The sequence below is a fragment of the Fringilla coelebs genome (genome assembly GCF_963513975.1).
Source record: "Fringilla coelebs genome assembly, chromosome: 20".
Lineage (NCBI taxonomy): Eukaryota > Metazoa > Chordata > Aves > Passeriformes > Fringillidae > Fringilla > Fringilla coelebs.
In genome coordinates, this window is record NC_140046.1 from 7,831,269 (window position 1) to 7,851,557 (window position 20,289).

General features: G+C 44.8%; 1 protein-coding gene across 1 annotated transcript in view; it reads left to right on the top strand.

The window, feature by feature from the left end:
* Window positions 1–20,289, top strand: part of LOC311161478 (sphingosine-1-phosphate transporter SPNS2-like) — a 135,481-nt gene that overhangs the window by 92,938 nt on the left and 22,254 nt on the right. The window contains exons 9-10 of the mRNA XM_084219087.1: window positions 2,747–2,812; window positions 10,372–10,470. Coding sequence (XP_084075213.1) covers window positions 2,747–2,812; window positions 10,372–10,470 — 165 coding nt within the window. The remainder of the gene's footprint in view (window positions 1–2,746; window positions 2,813–10,371; window positions 10,471–20,289) is intronic.

Here is a 20,289-nt window from a genome sequence, read left to right on the forward strand (position 1 = left end):
TCCCTCCCTTGAGCACATGTACTGTTTCTCTCCTGCTCAGTCCTTTCTTGCAATTGATTTTGGTCCCTGGGGGCAGTTGCTGTTCCCATTCTGTAGCAGCCACTCCCACCTGAGGCAGGTAGACAGGTGACTTTTTTCCAGCCAACCTTTTCATACTGATCCAGTAAATTATTGGCAGTGGTAAAGTGGCTGGCAGGGTGGACTAAAACAACAATTCTGTATAATTTAGCTGCCCAGACACCTGTATTTCTCTCTTTTATTATCTTGTTTGGCTGTGTAGTCCAATCACTTCTTGCTCAGTTTGCCTTGCAGTGTGTGGATTTGTGTGTTGTAATCCAGCTCCTTAAAGCACCAATTTGCATATCTGTAAGTCCCACTTTTCCTAAAATACAAACTCTTTGAAACTTGGTTTTCAAGCCTGCCTCTGGAAGCCCATTATATGTGTGGCATCATCATCCCACACTGCTGAGACATTTCAACTGCAGATTTTCCACTTGTTTAAATCCCCAAGTGACTGGAGAGGGATGCTCTGCTTTGCCTTCCTTTGACACTGTTCCAAATTCCTCAATTTCAACATCTATTTCAATTCCTCAAAGACATTTTGTGATCTTGCAGAAACAGCAAATCCCAGGGTAAAACCTTGCCAGAGAGCTTTTACAGCATCTTAGTCTCAACCCCAGGGACTTTCTGTTGTCATGTTGTTGGTGACCTGCCTGCTTCTGAGGCATCAATATTGCCCAGAACTGAGCTGGAGATAGAATTGCTGCAAGCTCAGGAGTACAGGAGGGTGTGTTACCCACCATTTCAGAGAGAAATGCAAATAATGAAGATATTGACAGCTTTGCCCTTTGCAAACAGCCATGGAAGGCATCTGTAACCTGCTTAGAACTTGCTGTGAGAGCTGCTGGTGTGTCCACTCTGAAATCTGCTTTATTTATCATTCTTGGGAGTCAGAATTGGCTAACTGATCACTCAAACAGAAAAGCACAGATGAGCAATCAGACACCAAATGGACATAGTGAGATCTTACCCAGCACAGGTGGAGTCAGAACCAGATGTATATGTAGAGGTGAAGTCTCAGTGTAAAATGAGGCTTCAAAAAGTGTGTGAGGAGTCAAGACTGAGCATTTCAGGAGCTATTATCTGCTCTGGGGCTGCCCTATTTGCTGTAAGCTTCCCTAGAGCCTCCTTTCTGCAGAAATGCCACATATCCTCACATGCCCTTTGCAGTGGGTGAACTCATTTTTACAAGCCCCCATCAGCAGCTGAAGGACAGACATTTTTCAATGTATCTTCTATCCTGCTTTTTGATCTTCCTCTTGTTCCTCTTTTCCTTTTACCAGTACCCACCTATTAATCTCATGTTTCATGAATTGGTTGAAAAACACATTCATCAGCTCAGAACTGGTGTGCTCTGAAGTTTGCAGCATTTCAGTGATTTATTTAAAGGACTTGTGCTAAATTCCTGCACAAGGGATGAGTTCTTGCTGCCTGTAGCAATTCAAATGTGTGCAGGTGCCTGTTTGCAGTGCTGGCAGCAGGCAGGGCATGTTGATGCTGCATTGAGGAGTTTGATTCCATGTTTCCAAGCTCAGTTTGGTCTCTCCAGCCACAGAACCCCAGCAAGAGCAGCTGCAAAGCTGCAGCAGGACAGACTTCAGAGCAGGTCTGAGTATATATCTGGTACCCATGGGACACATGGCTTCAACTCCTGAGAGCACCTTGGTTTATTGGATGTGTTCTTACCTTGGCAGTTGTCATTTCCAGGGAGAGCCAGTCTCAAGGCAGACCTGTGGGCAATGGGAAAGTGAAAATAGAGATTTCCTAACTGACCAGCTGGGCTGTAATGACTGGCTTGGACACCATCACAGAAGAAGCAGATTCAGACACAGAAAAAAGGGATAGGGAGGGAAAATATTTGGGCAACAAAGACAATTTTAGAAACAAATAGAGGAAGCTTCTGTAAATAAAGCACATTATTCCTGGCAGTGACAGGGAGGTCTGAGGGGTTTAGGCAACCTCAGCTGGTGTGTGGGAAGGACAGTGGCAGTGGTCACATCATGGCACAGCTGCCACTCTTGCAGTTCTGTGGCTTTTAATGTCTCTTCCTGACCATCTCCCCAAAGCCAAGGATTGTATTTCACCACCAGGCACTGATGTTGCAAAGCCCAGAGTTAATTCCAGTTTCCACTGGACAGATATTACCTGTGTCAGGCTGTCAGGGAGAGAAGAGATCCTCCACAGCTCTCTGCAGAGAACCTCAGCTGGTTTGCTGCAGAGCTGAACACAAAACCTGGTTCCCAGGAATGGAAATTGCTGTGCTTTGGGGAGTTGTGGCTTTCTTGCCTTTTCTAACTGGCTTTTTGGAAAAGAACAGTGCAAGTTGGACTTGATGATCCTTAAAGGGCTTTTCCAACCTCAACAATTCTATGATTCTGAGTATGCAAGCCTGGGGCTGTCTCTTCATGCTGGTTTTTCATGTTCTTCTAAAATCAAATGTGTCAGCCTTTAATTTAGCTGCTCTCTAGATCATAAACTTAGTTTACAATAACAACATTTCAGCCCTCTAGAGCTCTGATACAAGTCTATGGTTTCTTGATAGTCAGGATAAACCACAACAGCAACAAGGAGTGTGCTGTGTAGGTATGAGAAAAATAAGCAACAAAAGAAAGCTTGTGGCAGGTTATTTTTCCTCTGAATGTCAAGCGAATAAATCTTCTCTTTTTTGTGTGTTTTGTTACCACAGATTTGCATTTTTATCGGAGAAACTCTTCTCTTCTCAAACTGGGCTATCACAGCAGACATACTAATGGTGAGTGCACTTTGGAACAGCATCTTTCTGTGCTCAGAGCAGTTTGGCAACTTGCAAGAACCACCTGAAGTTCACAATTTCTTCTAGATCCTAGTCCCTGCTTTAGCCTGTTCTGGTTTTCATAATTATTATTTTGCTTACTGAAAAGTGACACAGGGAGAAAGAGAGAAAAAAGATCCTTTTTGTCCTTTGTGCTGAGCATCAGGGAGAGATGACCAGAAAGGACAACATTTCTGAATTCAAATAATTTCCCAAAGTTTCAAGTGTTTGTGCAAAACCCCACATGCAGAAAATTCAGGCAGCATTTCCTAAAAGTCAGCCCGTTTGTGGGCTTTGTTATCAATAACTCAGCTTTGTTCTGCAATAGGAAATCCTTCCCTCCCTCCCTCCTTCCCTCCCTCCTCTGGCCACAAAGGCAGCCCACCTACCTACCATTCAACACATACACAATAGAAACCCACCTCTGGGAGAGCAGAGAGGAAAAGAAAGTATAAAGAATTTTTGGACCATGTTCACCTTGTCCAAGAGGAAACTGTCAGGGACTTTTCAACTCATGTCCTTCATTTTCTATTCTTTCTCCACCACAGAGCTTTTAAAGTCTTTCAAATCAGCAAGCTGACCTCAGCAACCCCATTTTCACATGAAATAGTCTGGACATTTGTTCAACAGCTCTGCATGTTTTTCCATCAGAGCCCATCAAACACAACATAAGTTGAAGCCCTGTTGTGAAGGAGTGTTGCTAATGGCATGAAAAGAAAGGCACTAAGGCACAGGACCATTACAGGACTTTCCTGAGGTCTTTTGTCAGCTTGTTGACAGAACTAAAAATATAATCAGTCTGGCATCAATAGAAAACTCCCTTGACTTGTACTTGCTGGTTATGCAAACACCAGCAAGGAAACAATCAGGTTCAGCATTCTGAGATGTAAAGATAATGGTGTTGATGGATTGATTCAGCCAAGAACTCCAAGCCTCTGTACCTGAGCTGTGTTTATGTTGAAGTTCAAGCTTGTGTTTATATTTTGAAGTAGCTCTGCAGTTGCCATCACTGCATTGCCTGATGAACTTTCCATCTTTCCTTCCTTTGTGCAGGGAACTCTTTGAGAGGTGGGGTGGGGTGGTTAAATCAGCTCCTCTCAGTGTGGGTAAAGCTCAGAGGAACAAAGGCTGTCAGTGTACTCTGGTGGCCTTGGGTGGCTTTTAATGCCCAAGGTTCCTCCTGCCAGGTCAGCAGTGCTGGGACAGAGCTCTGTGCCTTCCCTGGGACTTCCATGGGCTTTTGCAGCTTGTGCTGAGCTCAAGGCTGCTGTGGCCACTCACAACTGGGATCTCAACCCTTGCACAGATGTGCAGCCTGGAGACAGCTGTGCTGAGGAAGAAGTGACAGCACAATATGTGTGCTCATTCCTGCCTCCTGCCAGAGCTTCCTGCTGCATCCTGCCTCTGGCTGTGGTGTTCCCAGGAACAATCCCAGCTCTCTCCACTCAGAATTAGTGGAGAGGTTTAAATAGCAGCTGGTTTATACCCTCCTTAACACTGGCTGGCACAGGTAAGGGCTCAGCTGAGGTGGTCCCAGCTGCCAGGAGGGAGGATCCTGTCAGACATGTTCAAGGTCTTCCAGAAAATCTGTGCCAGAGACAAACCTGAAATTTGACCTGTGTTGTCTCAAGGTAACCCCAAAAGATATTTTCAACCCACTGCTCTGTTCTGTCAAGGGTATTAGGGCTGCCATCATTGTCCCATTTAATTACTGAGGTTTTTTTGTGTTGATTTCAATGTGACTTCAATATCCTGTAGCTTTTTAACAGCTTTTATAGGATTTGCCATCTGTCTTACCAGCATCCTATAGTCAGTTGCATTTTGTAGGGATGCATTTGCAGTTATTTATGTTGCTTTAGTGCAAAGGAGTTCCATAAGAAATGATTTGAAATAATAGCTCCATTTTCCAAAACACAGGAAAGAAACTAAAGCCATGTTGAAAAATGGATTTTGGTAATTGCTGCCAGCTTTTCAGCTCACTGTTCTCTGGTCTGTTTAGGAAAATGGACTAAGTGTTGTATATAATGCCCAGCTTGATGCATTAACAGCATGAGTGGATGTGTGAAAGTTTTAAAGAAATAAATGTAAACATCACTTAGATGAGGCCAGAGCTAGAAGCAGACAGGCTGGAGTGCTGACAGATCCCACAGGGGATGAGAGAGGGCTCAGACTGACAATAGGTGAGAGCCCAGGCTACAGCCACGTTTGACAGACAGCTTGGTGGGAAGTCCTTGCCAGAGGAAGATGTGGAAATGCTTTAGCAGATGCACTTTATATGTTTGGCAAATTAATTTTCCTGATTACTATTTATTTGGTGTAATCAGAAGTGTGTCTGTTCTTGCCTGAGGCTGGGAAGGAGTTTAAAAGCATTATTAGTGTAAGCTTAACAACACTTTCATCCTATACATAAATATTACCCTGTTTTCATGGATAAAAGCTCTCAATACTGCCTGAACACTGATTTCATTATGCCAGGAGTGAGGCTTTTTGGAAACTGCCTCCCAGATGATCTCTCACAGCTTTCCCAAGTTTTGCAGATCCCATGACTGCTTAAGAATCCTATTGGGCAAGTTGTTAAGGACCTCCAGAGGTTTTGCAAGTTTAATTTCCATGGCAAAACAAGGATGTTTGCTTTTTATCTTCCAATTTAATTGTTGGCTCTTCCTAGCTCTGTGCTTGCATTGCATCCCCTGCTCCTGTTTTTTTCTGCAGTCCAAGGTGCCAAGTGCTGGCTCTGATAAGCTGTCAGTGCTGCAGAGCTCTGCCCTGCCTGAGATCCTGAAAGGCTGATATTTGTTCCGAATGCAGATCTGTACAAAACAGCTCTGATTCTCCTGAGCACAACTCTCCATATCTCCTCCCAGGCACATGCTCAGATGGTGCTTGGGGAAAGGGGGGATGCTCTGTGTGGAGCTTGCTAATTATGAAACAGATTTCATCAGCCATCTTTGCAAATTGGCCTTAAAATTACCAGAACCCCAAAGCAGCATTAAAACTGCCTCATAACAGCGACAATGAATGAGCTCAGTGCAGCAGGCGAGGGTGGAACACTCTGAGACATGAGCAGTGTGTGGGGCTTTGTGGGAATCTGGAGATAATAGTGGGGGTTCCATCCATACCACCTCTCAGAAACAGAGATGATGGACAGGGGCTTGGAATTTTTTGTGTAAGAGCCACGAAGCAATTTCAAGTGCCTCCATTTCAATCACAGTTTCTTTAGGACCTTGCTGAGAAAAGCCATCCTCCAGTTTATTCATAGTCCTGACATTCATGTAAAAAAAATTGCTCTGCATATTTCTGTTTTCTTTTAAAACACTAGTTCTTTTTAAATGGTCATGACCTGCCATGGAGAAGCTGCTTTGATGCTTTGTTGTAAAGTCAAAGTCTTCCTTTAGGCTTGAAACAGGCACAGACGGGTGCTCAGCTGTGCCATAGGCATGTAGGAATGTTGCTTTTATTCTGATTACCTTCCCTAAAAATAAAACCAGTTATTTATTTAGTACAAAATGCTGCCCTATTTTTATAGCCAAAGATAAATTGCATTTCCAGAGGTTCTTCTGGTTGTTTCTCTGAGTGTCTCCACACAGTAGTCCAAGCCTGGGAGTGAGGGAACACAGCCCACCCCAAACCATCCCAGGGCTGCAGGTGGAGGTGTTCTGCTCCGTGCTGCTGGGAGCTGCAAACCACAGCAGCCTCCTTTCTCTTCATTTAGGAGCATTTTTTTTAGACAGGGCCTGCCTGGCTTTTGTGGAGGGTCTCTCTGGATCCCAGCCTTCCCCTTTCCTGAGCAGCAGGGACAACTGGGCTATTTCCAGGTTCTGTCAGTGGCTGAACACTGTCAGTGCATGTTTTCTTTGTCTCTGGTGCTGAAAGAGGCCAGTTGGAATTGTGCTGACCCAGAAAGGGCAGCAGAGTGCTTGAGAGAGTCGAGTTTCTATTCAATCTTAGATATAAACATCAGAACTTCCCTCTTTGGCACGTGGCCTTTTCCTGGGAGAAGGGTGATCTCTCTCCTTGGCTTTCCCCATTATCTTTTCTCAGACCATCTCCTGCTGGTTTCATCACAGGAAGGAGATGAGAGCAGCAATCCCTGGCCTCTCTGAACCTCTGTTTAAAGAGCAGAGCTGCTTGGTCAGCCACCCTGCCCATCCTCTGTGCTGCCTCTGATCCTGGAATCAGGGATGAGCCAGGGCAATCCCACAGGCTTCCTCCTTGGCTGCTGTGGCTCTCCCACCTCCAGTTTCTGTGGGATGTCCAAACCAGGCTGTGCATGGTTTGAATTTAGGTCTATTTTAGTATTGAAATGCCCATTTAGAGTTATAATTTACTTCTGTCTTCCAAGAACAGGAGATGTTTGCTACCAACTGCTTCCTGTCCATCAGAACAAAATGTTTTTTGAAGTAGGGATAGGGTGGAGTATTTTTTGTTGTTTTTTGGAGGTGCTGGTTTAACCTTTTTTTTCTTTCTTTCCAATATGTTTTTCAAGGAGATCATAGTCATTTGCTTGCTACATGTTGTGTTTTTGCTTTGAGGAGAGTTTTATCTCTTGAATTCCAGACCAAATAGACCAAGTTTTAGCACTTCATGGTGTTTCAACCATCAATAACTTCTTCAGTTAAGCTGGAAACTGTACTCCTACTTGCAGAACTGTGTTTGCATAATATAGCTACACATGCAAAATTATGTCTAATATATGTGTGTATTCATGTGTATAAATATTTATATATGCATGCACAGATATGATACAGGTATCATTAAGATTTCTTCCTCTAATTAGCATCAATTCACTCCCACTCCCTGAAAGTGGTAAATGTTTAATAAATGGGCCATCTCTTGTGTCCTTTTGCTACAAAAATTGAAAAAATGCAGAACCAGGCAAATTATTTTCTCCAGATTGGTTAACATAAACTTTACAGAAAGAAAAAATATTTTAGGGTTTAAATTTTGTGTTTCAAATTTATGTACAACTCTTGAGTTAGGTAGAATTTCACTTTATCTACTCAGATGCCCTTTCCCAAAGAGCTCTTGCAGAATGTTTCTCCACTGCCCCTGTGTGAACTGGGCCAGGTGGGAAGAACAAAAATAACTCCCTCTTAATTTTATTTTTTTTCTTCTGTCTGATCTATCCAGGTTGCATCCATTATCTGTCTCTTGGGGGAGTGGGAATGAATTGTGGGGCTCTCCTTCTGTGCACATCCTGACCTCCAGCACATTTCTGTGTCTCTAATGAAGTTTAGAGCTAATTTTCCTCTTGGGATTTCTCCCTTCAAGTCATGTTCTGAGCTCCTGGATGCAAAAGGAGGGCAGGGCCTGACATCCACAGCTGGCTGGGTGCTCTGGATCTGAACTTGCTCTTCTATTGCACAAAAGAAGTTGAACAGGGTGCCTGCTTAATACATGGCATGAAAGTGCATTAGCAGTGTGCATTTGTAGCTTTGTCAAAGCAGGGATGAAAAAACTGCCAGGTCATCTGAACACACATGGTAAACCCTAAGGAAAAGCATTTAATCTAATTTTACCCAAAATCCAGAATTATCTGTGCTTGGAATGAGATGATAATTTTAAATAAGCATCAGTTCTCTTTTAGTGTGGATTTTCTCAATGCTCTTTCTTTTGGTCCTGGTTTTCTGGTGATTCTTTCCCCTGCCCTGTGAGGAATAATTCAAGCACTGCAATGTGCTTTAGTCCTGTGCCCTGAGTGAGTCCTCCCTGCCAGTCAGTCCAGGTAAAGGATCCCTGTGTGGCTGGGGATGGGCCACTCCTGAAATGTCACATTTAATGAATAAATTCCTTTGGGAAAGCATTGCAGGATCCTGGCAAGGCAGGAATTCTAAAGAAAGATGAAGGCAGCCAGCAGAGAGAAAGTGGATAAATAAAAGGGATCATGGTCTCCAAAGGGCTGAACAAGAGTCACTGCTGTCAGAGGCACAGCAAAAGGCACAGTGAGATCAGTGCTTCCAGGCAGAAACAACACTCACTTGGATTCAGAGACCTATTGAATTCTTCATTACTTCCAGCCTTTAAATCAAGACAGGATCAATTCATAAACTGGGGAATGTGGACTTGATGCAGATGTCCTTAGCCAGTGTCTTTAACAATTTATGCCAGAGACAATTACTTTCTTCTGCCTCTAAAAAGTGTATTATAAAATTAAGGTCATTCCACAGGACAGGGATGTTCTGGGATTTTTTAATTTTTCATCCCCTTCTGTGGTTAAGGCTCTGTTATCTGTGAGCTCTACTCCCTTCATGGGGAAGTAATTTGTGTTTTCCACTGCTCCCATGTAGTCTGACTGATTCTGCATGACCTGGCTAAGGGTGTCATGTCCTATTAGAGGAGTGGAGGCCAAAATTCAGTATCTTGGCTGTGGAAAATTTTCCTAAGGTGACTTTGTCACTTTTCACAAATGGATTCACAAATCATTGAGAAAAATGTTAAGTGGCTAGAGATGGAGTGGGAGGGGAGGATGTGTGACCATGACCTTTCATACTGATGTGGATTGCTGGTAGTTGAGGAAACAAAATAACTTTTGTTATGGATTAAAGCAAATATCCCAGGTTGCAGCACAGTCCTTGACTGGAAGGCTGATGGTGTTGAGTGTGGGAGCATCGGGGGCAGGAGGGTGGGGATGGATGGGGAGCAGAGATCTCTGAGCCAGCTCAGGAACTTGGGGTTTATTGCCAAGGGTCTGGGGGCAGGGCCCTGCTGGGGCTGCCAGCCACAGCTCAGAGCAGGCTGAGAGAAGAGAAGAGAGAGGGAAAGAGAGAGAAGGCAGGAGCGTGGAAAAGGGGATGAGAGAGTGAAAGAGAGGGTGAGAGAGCCAGGTTACAATACCATAAATCTTCTTCTGTGCTGAATATTCTAATTCTCACTGACCAATCTGGTACAAGATACAAATCCTACAGCATTTACACACAGCCTATAAGAATCATTACATTACCACACTGTGCTACATTTTAAACCCCATAAACTCCTCTTTGGGTCCCTTCTGCCAAGCCAGCAGGGTCTGCTCTGCCCCTTGGGGCTGTCTGCAAGCAGAGGGTGTTGTTCCATCCAAAGGGGATCACCTTCAGCTGGCCATGCCATTGTTTTCCAGTTGTTCAGTAACTGAGGCATCTCAAAGCTTGCTTTCATTTTAATCTCGTTTACAGTTTCCATATTCTCAAAATCTTTTGCCAGGCAATCATATTGAGAAGGCTTTCCTGTTTCATCTTCCCCAACAGTTGAGCAACTTTAAATTTTATTCTTCCCACCAGCAAAGCAAAATGCAGTCTGAGGAGCACCAGCAAAGTGTCTTGTGTGCAAAGCTGATAATCCAAGCAGAGAGGGCAGAGCTTCCTTCCCTCAGCCCCTGCCAACAGAGCAGGAAGGGTATCTGGGGCTCCAGCTGCCAGTGGCTCTGTGTGGGTGGCTGCTTTGTTTTGTGCTGCCCTGGGCATGAACTGAGCAGTACAAGGCAGATGGGCAGGTTCTCATTTCAGCTTCTTTACCTATTTTTGTTTCTTTCCCCTTCTCTGCAGTACGTGGTCATTCCAACTCGCCGTGCAACCGCAGTGGCCTTGCAGAGTTTCACTTCACACCTCCTGGGAGATGCTGGCAGTCCTTATCTCATTGGATTTGTAAGTGCTCACAGCAGGCTCTGGCAGGGTTTGCTCTGGTTTCCAAACTGCTCATCTGAAATGCCAGGTTAGATCCTGCTGGGAAGGAAGGCCTGTGTTTGTCAGCAGAATGGGAAGTGCTGCAGAGCAGTGCCACTTTCTTTACCTGGTTGGGTTGTTGTGAGCTGCAGTTCAAGCCAGGGGGGCTACTTGGGTGTGGGAAATGAGCTACCACATCTTTTTAAGGTGTTTCCTGCTCTGGAAAGAGAGAGTGTTCTTGCTGTGGACATGGGGCCTATAGAAATTAGATTGGAAGAGAGTCATGTGTGTGTTTAGCTGTTAACTGACCTCAGCAACCAAATATCTGCTTATGGGCAACAACACACAGCTGTACCTGCCTTGTGTGATAGCAAATCACAGAACCACAGAATATTCTGGGCTGGAAGGGACTGACAAGGATGATGCAGTCCAGCCTCTGGCCCTGCACAGACACCCCAACAATCCCACCCTGTGCATCCCTGAGAGCATTGTCCAAACTCTCCTGGAGCTCTGGCAGCCCTGGGGCCATGGCCATGCCCTGGGGAGCCTGGGCAGTGCCCAGCCAGGGGCTTTTGTTGGTGTTCCTTCCTGGGGTCTTCACTTTGGCTTCCTTTCTGTGACTGCTGCAGTGGCTGGCCTTGGTCTGACTGAGGCTCTCCCTTCCCATGCCACCCTCATCCTACTGCAGAACAGAGCAAGAGACCCAGCTCCAAAATCTGGCACTCAGAGAACATTCACAGTTGGAAATGAAAGGCCTGGGAAATGTAATGAGTAAAAGAAATCTGGATATACTGGGGAAATGTCTTTTTCCTTCAGTGGAGTTTGATGCATGGAGTTTCAGAGATCACAGATCATTTACAGAATATAGTATTCCACAGAAATCCAGAAGTGACCCTGCTCCTGGTGTGTTGAAAGTGCTGCTTCCCAGGGATGTAACTGGGATCTTCACTGGTCCCATCTCCTGAGAGACAGGACTTTGATGTGCTCCTCCAGCTCAGACACAGCTGCTGGGTGCTGGGGGCCTTTTTTATTTTTTACAACCATCATTGCTCATCTATTCATCCTGTAGACACCAGTGTGTGTGTAGCTACACATATTTATTTATATATACTTAATTTTGTGAGTATATCTGTTCAAATATACATCAATGTTTACTTTTGAGTGGCAGTGCTATGGCTGCTCTGTAGCCCTCTGAAGCACACAGGAAAAGGCAGAGAGAGATAAGACTGAGAAGACCAAAGAAATGAGAAATCTCTCAGGAGAATAAAAATGCACAATTTAGCTTAACTCTTTATTTACTTCAATGTTCTGGGCAGCTGGGGAGAAACAATCTCATTTTAGAAGTTATTTGAAGGTGGCAAGAACAAAGGAATTGCAGGAGAGGCTGCTTCATGCAGGGCAGGTGATGTGGGGAGTGTGGCAGAGAAGGAGGAGCCAGGGAGGACAGGGGCTGGAGAGGAGGGCAGGGCTGGGGCAGGCCAGGCTGCCTCAGGTGACTGCTGCATCTTCATCCCTTTCCTTACAGAAGAGGGATGTCCAGGAGGAATACCCAGGGCCCTGAATGATTGCAATTATTCTTGAAAGTTGCCTGGGGCTCTTTGATGTCATAGATTAAAAATAAAAGGGCTTTGGTTGTAGAAATAATGTGCCTTGCCCTCCTGGTACTCAGAGATCAAGCAAGTTGTGAGTTACTTAAGGATTTCTGGCTGAAATATGTATAGCCCCAATTTAATAGCTGCATTAAGCTTTCTTTAGACTGGGAAAATATTTGTCATTATTTTGAATTATTTCTGAATTATTCACTATTATTTTTGAATTATTTTCCTTTTCTAATGCTGTAATTGTTGGGCAGTTGTGATTTGGGAGGAGGTGTTGCAGGTCCAAGGCTCTGTGCAGAAGAGGAGGAGTGAAGCCCTCATGCCACGAAAGGAGCCAGCATCCCTTTGTGCAGCCTCTTTTCTGGCTGGGCTGATTCATCCTCCCTCTGCTACCAGCACTGAAAGCTCAGCTACAGCTCCACATAACACAGAAAACAAATACTATTTACAGTGAAAGCACAGCCAACTTCTGCACCAGAGCTAAGGCAAGCACTGGACCTGGGTGCTAAAAACCACAGGGACTGTCCAGCTGCAGTGCAGGGTGGAGAAACCCCACACAGCACTGAACCCCACCTGGGCAGGCTGCAGAAGGGGCTCAGATTCTGAGCAGGATCTTCAGGGCACCCTGTGAGGGTTGAGTACCCTACTCCTGCTGGATTTAAGGGAAATTTGGGAACCTGATTCCCACAATTCTTTTGGGAATTCCCACCCTGAGGTCATCAGCTCTCACTGCTGTGGCTCCATTCCCTTCACAAGGCAGACCAAGAGCAGGGGAAGGTTTTGAAGGAGAGCAGCAGAAGGCCCTGGAGGTGTCCAGGGAATGACTGGATGTGGCACTCAGTGCTCTGGTCTGGTTTACAAGGTGGTATTCAGTCCATAACCTCAGAGATCTTTTCCAACTGTAATGATTCTGGGAGCTGCAGTAGCAGGCAGACTCAGAATGGTGAAACTCAACCTCCTGATCACCTGGGTTCACCTGGGATCTGCTGTGTCTTCCAGCTGCTTACAGAACTCCCCTGGAGTTCCCTCACTAAATGTTCAGTGCTTTGACCAAACATGGCTGCAATCCTACCTGGTTTTGGTGAGTTTATTCCCTCTAGCAATGCTCTTAATAAAGAACTGGGGACCCTTGTCCTTGTAGGACCGAGCTGTGGCAGGCAGTTATCTCTGCTGGATACCAATAAATGTGGTATTGATCTTAAATCCTGTGTGGAACACAGAGGGTGCTGATCAGCCACAGCCTCAGGTGTGCAATTGCTGCTGGGCTCTGTGGTGTGTCCTGGAGCTCAAGGTCACAGTCAGACTTTCTGTCACTTCACCCCATTCCAAATCTTGCACTGCAGCTCCTTAAACCACCCAAAGCAGCAAATACACATTAATGCTTAAAAGCTGAGTGGCAGGGAGCACATGTGTGTGGCTATTTTTCATGTCTCTTTAAATATTGATAACTTTTATTATGGTAAAAAGGCCTAAGATTGACTTACAAAGGAGTTATGCAAATACAGCTTGAGGGTGGCAGCTGCAATTTGCATAAAGCTTTACTACATGGCAAGCTCTGAGATCATTTACTGTAAATCAGCAAATCCCAAATAGGAATAGGCATTGCTGCAGAAGTTCAGTACATGAGACAGCTTTTATTCCTAGAAAGCTGGAACTTTTTTCAGGATCTTTGTGATAACCAACCTGTAGTTTAAATAACTCCTTTTTAACACCTCCAGAGTCACTCCACACTTTATTCTTGAGGCAGTAGGTGAGAAATCTCACCTGCTCAGTGCATTGCACCCAAATATGTGGAGTACTTTTCTGTCTCTGACCACTCCCACGATTTCTGGAGCACAGAAGTGTTAAGAGAAATGCCCCAAATCCCACCATTAATGTTGAAATCAGATAAAGATCTTTAACTGCTGCCCAGACAGCATTTCAGACTCAGAAGAGCAAGTGGAAGGAGGTGGGTGAAATAGTTAACTCTTCTCAGGCTGCATCACAACTCCATCTCTTTGTATCACTAATTCTGGTTTGATCTTGGTTGCCCTTTAAAATAAAACAGTTCTAAGTCCATGCTCCTGTGTCCATCTGTGCACAGGCATGAACCTGTTTTCCCTGCTCAGGGTTTACTCCCCTCCACTTCCTGACTGCCCTTCTGCTTCTGGAAATACAGGCAAAAGCAGGGTTTTATTTCAAGGCTGTGGCTTGGGACTTTTTCTTTCCTTCCTCCAAGTTTGTGATTTGCTGAGCACTTTGCCCTTCCACCCTTGCCTTGCCTGTGCTGCCAGCAGGACCTGCTGCAGGAGGTGCTGTCCCTGTGTGGGCACACACTGCCCTGCTCTCCTGTTTGCTTCAACTCCCTCTCATCTCCTCTGTGCAGCTCTTCAGAAAGTCTGAGGATGAAAACCAGTCTGGATCTCCTTGTCACCTGGCCACATCAGCCTGTGAGAGGATGTTCTGAAGGGCCAGAGGTAGCTCTCCTCCACCAGCACCTTTGGATGGGCTAACAGTGCTCCCTGCACTCCTCTGATGGTGGCTCCCAGCTCTCCTGGGTTGTCCCAGTTTTACTGGAGGACACCACCTCCAGCCTCTCCATGCCAGCTGGGCTGTGGGAGCCTTGGCACCCTTCACTTTTCTCCCTTCCCCAGCTTTCCTCTGAGCAGGCTGATAAACCTAATGAGCTATTTAAGCAGCAAGAATACTAATGACCTTCCTTTAGCAAGTAGTTAGCAGAGCAGTGTTAATTAACCCTGGTGCAGAGTATCAGGGCAAGCAGATCAGCGTTTCATTAGGGGCAAGGCAAGAAAAACTGGAGTAAATGCAGCAATTAAGATACTTTTTAATGAAAGTTATACCTGGAGGTGCAGATTTCACAGGGTTTTGGCCCAGTTTGAAAGAGCCTTTTTGTTGATTTGGTTTGAAGGTGTTTACCTCACCAAGTATATCTGTATGGAAAGAAACTCTATGTATAAAGACTTGCCTGCCTGAGAAAGCAGAATTCATGTATTATGGTTTAAAATTCATATTTTATGGCTTAAAGTGCTAAGGCTGCTTCAGAGTAGGACATGCTTACTCTGGCAGGACACTTTTCCCAGTTTAGTTTGCTAGACTAAAACAGGCCACAGCCTACTGGGAGTCAAATCCACTTCTGTCTGACTTAAAACCAGGGTATTGCAGTGAAGTGGGTGGTTGGGATGTGATGCTGCAGTCTGGGTGTTCTGTCCCTGGGTGACCCATGCAGCCATTCCTCAAACATGGCCCATTAGGTGCCTGCTGGGGGTTACACAGCCCTGTCCCTCCTGCCACAGCAGGGTAAGAGATTAGCTCAAGGTCAAAAAGGGAGTAATGTCCTGCAACAAAAATGTGCAAAATATTCTCCTGCTGTAGCATTCACATTCTCTGAAAAAAATCCCTTCTCCCAGGATTTTTCTCCTGGGAAGCTGAGAAGCCTCAGAGAAAAGGGAAACAATTCTTCTCTCATTTGCTTCTCCTGTGCTGTGCTCATGTGGAATGTGTTTGGAGATTGTTCACCCACAGGTGATTGTTCCATTGCATTCTGCTGGGAGTTGTTTTCACTCTGTGGCCAATCAGGGCTCTGGAGAGAGTCACCAGTTTTCATTGTTATCTTTTTAGCCTTCTGTAAATATCCTTTCTGTATTTAGTATAGTATAGCATTCTTTAATATAATATAGTATCATAAAGTAATAAATTAGCCTTCTGAGAACATGGAGTCAGATGCATCATTCCTGTGTTGGTTGGGATATTTCCCAGCAAATACAAAATCCTGCCATCCCTCTCTGGTTCATGGACCATCAGGAGATATTCCACTGCTCTTGTGAGGATGAGGATGGAACAGAGGTCTCTGTCTTGTTGCCTTTTGCAGCATGTTCTAATATAGTGTACATGAGTCTGTATGAGCAGCATGTCCCATCACCTGGCAGAGATGGTGGATGAATTGTGGCACACAGTTATGGTTTTTATTGTTCTTTCTGTCCCAAGTCCCAGCTGCCTGACCCTGATGGCACCACTCCTCCTGCAGAGAGCTTTCCCCACGTTCATGCTTGTGTGTGACCCACACTGTGATTGGTAAAATGGGGCTTGGCCTTGCTAGTCTGAACATCCACTGTGCTTGCCAGGGGAAATGATGTGAGGGTGAGAACCTCCAGCCCCTCCTCCTTATTACCTGTTTCTTCAAGCAGTAACTTTAAGTTGAAGATTTCTCTGGTCCTGAGTAATTAAAAGCCTTTTTCATAGTGCACTGAAAGGCCAAATTTTTGACATAGCTGTCAGCTGCAAAAGAAGAGGAGAATTAACCACCTGGAGAGCAGTCCTCATGGGATTGATCTCCTCATTGCAACGAGCTAACAAGCTTCCCACTTCTGATGAGTCAGGAACAGATAAAATTTAAGTCTGTTAATAAAATACCAAATGACTTGCCATCTCTAAAATGCTCTGTACCCAGGGTTCACAGCCTGCTTTGGTGTTTTTTTCAGAGTTCTGTGCATCTGTCATGTTCATGACTTTGTTAGATGTTCAGGTTCTCGGTATTTGTGATAAATGTTTAATGTAGGTGAAAGTATCTCAGTAGAGAAAGCCCAGAAATCCAAAGCAGGTCATTGTTGCACTCGAGTATTTAAGCTCTGTCTCATCTGCTCTGTCACTCCTCTGTGCACTGAAAACCTCCTTAAATAAATGTTTTCTCCCTCTGAGCTGCCAAGGATCTGCATGCTCCCAAGATGGGCAGTTTCCATGGTGGTGAGCACCTTTCAGAATGTGTCCAGATTCTCTTCAACACAAGGAATCACTTTGCTTTTGTGGGATATACAGGCAGGGAAGGAGCCCATGCAGCCAGGAGGGGTGGGGACAGGGCTGCTGCTAAAGGTGCTGTGCCCCAGACCTGTTTCTGCATGGGAATGGGCACCCCATCCCTACATGCTCACCTACCTGCAATGTTCCTTCACATTCCCCATGCTATGGGGCATCTCTCTCTGGGATCAGAGAAAGGCCACTCTCAACTTGGAAAATCCCTGGGCAGACCAGACCAGAGAGAAAGGCAATAATGACTTGAGCAAAAGAGATTTCAACTCTCTCCAGGGCAAATGGGGCAGATATTGCTCTGATATACCAAGTCCATGTCCTGGCAAAGCAAGCAGCATCCCTATGGAGCATCTTAATTTACTGTAGCCTTTTTCAAGGCAGCACCATGTATTTAATGCAGCCTGGTCATCCTGGGAGGGGGAAAATATCATTTAAAAAACAGGTTTACTTCCTCTTTCTATAAAGTGTTCCTCATGCCACTCAGCACAGTGTAAACTCTTCTGCTCCCCCCCAGGCCCAGAAAATTGTTTACTTTATGAAATCCCTCCTTTTTGCTCTCTCAGCTTCATTTGCATTCATATTCCATTTTTTTAGAAAATTGAAGAAAACTTTCATATTCACACTGACTTAGAGTGGGTGGATCTCAAACCACTGTGGGGTTACAGGGAATACTGTGTTAAAGAACTGTACTGAAATGATCAGCCAGGGACAACCTGGCTTGTATCAAACTGGTAATCATAAAAATCAGATATTTGGGGCAGGCTTTTTTGTAGCAGGATTTGTGCCCAAGTGGCAACATCAGAAATTTAGAGAAGCCAATTGTAGAGGAATTGAGATATTGACTCAGCAACAAGACAGAAGGAAATGAAACCGTGATTTCAGAGATGTTGTTACCATTACACTGTGTAATTAATAAATCAGTTAATTTACCCACCCAGACTGCTCAGGAGAGACAGAACATGGAATCCAGATGCCTTCTTTGGGCTCCAGCCCACCTTGGCATCTCCTGTCTCCATGTCCTGTGCCCTGTTCCAAAGCCCACACCACACTCTTCCCAACAATGAAGTTTCCCTTTGTTCCCCTGTGTTCTCCTGCACTCAGATGGAGACACAGTTGGGGATTTGGGGCTGGGATGGTGCCCACTGCAGCTGCACTGCTGGTTCTCCAGAAAGCAGGAGCTGTCTGCAGCTGGACTCCATCCAGGTGGCTGCCACCAGCTGAGCACAGGCTGTTCTGCTGTGAAAGAGGCTCAGGCTGAGGTTTATTCAGCAAAGTCATTCCTCTTGCTCTGAGCTCTGTGCTGCACAGCGAGGGAGGAGATGTGAACTTTCACAGCTAGGTTGGTTGTCGGGAAGGATGAAAGTTTGACAAGAAAGTCTCACAGATATGTGTGCCTAGCAGAAAGATTTTTGAATGTGGAATCTGATGAAGGAATAGAGATTTCCATCTCTATCAAGCAAATAGCTCTATCAAGCAAAAAGCTCAGCAATTCTTTTCTTCTATATCAAAACTCTATCAAGTTTTGATATAGAAGAAAAGAATTGCTGAGCCAGTCTCACTGGGTAACCAAGGAGGCAAAGGGTGTGTTAGTTAGAAGGAGTTTTTATGGCTTAGAGCAAAGGATAAACCCACCCCAAACAAGAAGATGTTTTTACCAAGCAGAAAGAGAGCACAGGCAAGCAAGGCAGCAAATGTGACAAGTAGAAAAAAGGTCTCAGAATTTTCCACTGCAAGAAAACTGAAAAACAACTTCCAGCTTAAACTGTAATGTACTGACTTTTAGTGACTGGAGAGCAGTAACATGGATATGGTAATGACAGTAGTTATGATGGGCTATAGGTAAAAGTTAAGGGATAGATTGGTTCTGCTGTATGAAGATGCTCAGCAGAGAAAAGTCTCTAATGCACTGTAACCAAAACCAAAGGGTCTCCAGGCCTGCCTGCAGCTGGAGCTGACAGCTGTGGGCACAGCTCTGTCACCCACCACCCTGGGCTGCTGTAACACCTTGGATCCAATAAACTGCATTTTGGAGAGCCCCTGGAGTCCCACATCCCTCATTCAGGCTTTTACAGTTGGTATCAAAGTGATTAGACTGCAGAGCAGCAACAGGACTTCCCTCTTGATTTTCCACCCCCACGTTCTGCATAGATGTTTTGAAGCTTTCTGGCACCTCCCAGCTGGAGGAACAAAGGAAGGAATCCCACACACGACTGCGTGCTGCAGAGCTGGCACCGGCCACGCACAGCCCCCGCAGTTTGTTACTCATCTTAGAGAGAAGACACCAAAAATTATGCTTGATTGGGTCCTGCCAAATCACAGTTGGCCAGCTCAGGATGCTGTCATTGCAAGGAAAACCCAAAATTGGCAGTAGAGAGCAGAGCATTTGGCAAACGGTGTGTCATTCTTGGAGCCCAGGTCTGTAATTATGTCCTGTGTCCTCTTGAGAGGAGATGCCAAAGTTCCAGCCTTAGCAGGTGGTTTGGAACAAACTGACAGAGAGCAGGGACTGCTAACAGCAAAAATATATATGTGAATGCTGATAAAATCCTAGAATTTAGAGATGAAGACATTGGGAGCGAATTATATGGAACCTGGGTGAGGAAGCCCAGCAGGTTTGGTGGAAAGAATTATACTTTGAAAGGGAGGAAGGGCATTTTTTTCTAAACTGTGCATTTACAGAGTGTGTTTGGTTAAAAATGAAAAATACAGCAGATTTAATAATAACATGATTTGTTGCTAGAAAAGGTCAACACAATTTGTTGCATTAGAAGGGAAGGTGTGAGACAAACTGCATTGGGAGATTTATCTTTTGGAGACTACACTTTCAAAGCTGTTTTTTAGCCTGGAATGTCATTGCCATCCATGGAGAAAGCAATCAGAACCACATGCATGGCTTTTCATCCTCTGCTGCTGACTTACCATGTCAATTTGTCAAGTGATTTATTGTCTGGTCCTTTTAGAGAATAATTGTATCCATTTCCAAAAATGAAAAGTGGTTAGAATGTCTAGATTTCTGTTTTAGAATATCCTCAATTCTGGCTATTGCAGCCTGACAGAGACATTGACTCGATGCCAAATTCTGGTTCATAATGAAGAGTAAGGAAAATGTTTGGAATTAAGGTGTGTGGCTACAAAAGGGAATTAATGACCAGCTGATGTCCCTGTCCCTGAGTGCAGAGCACATTCTGCTGCTTTCCTGTGGGTGCATCCTTTTCACATTCAAGTCTTGTCGCTGTTTTTTAATAAATCTCTCTGACTAATGGTCACTTTCTTTTCCTTGAGTCTCACATGAGAATTGTTTGTAACACTCTTGTTTTTCTTTGTGTGTTTTACACTGTGAATAAAGTTCTTTTTGAGAGGACTAGAACTCTTCTATATCCCAAGCACTGAAATGTTCTCC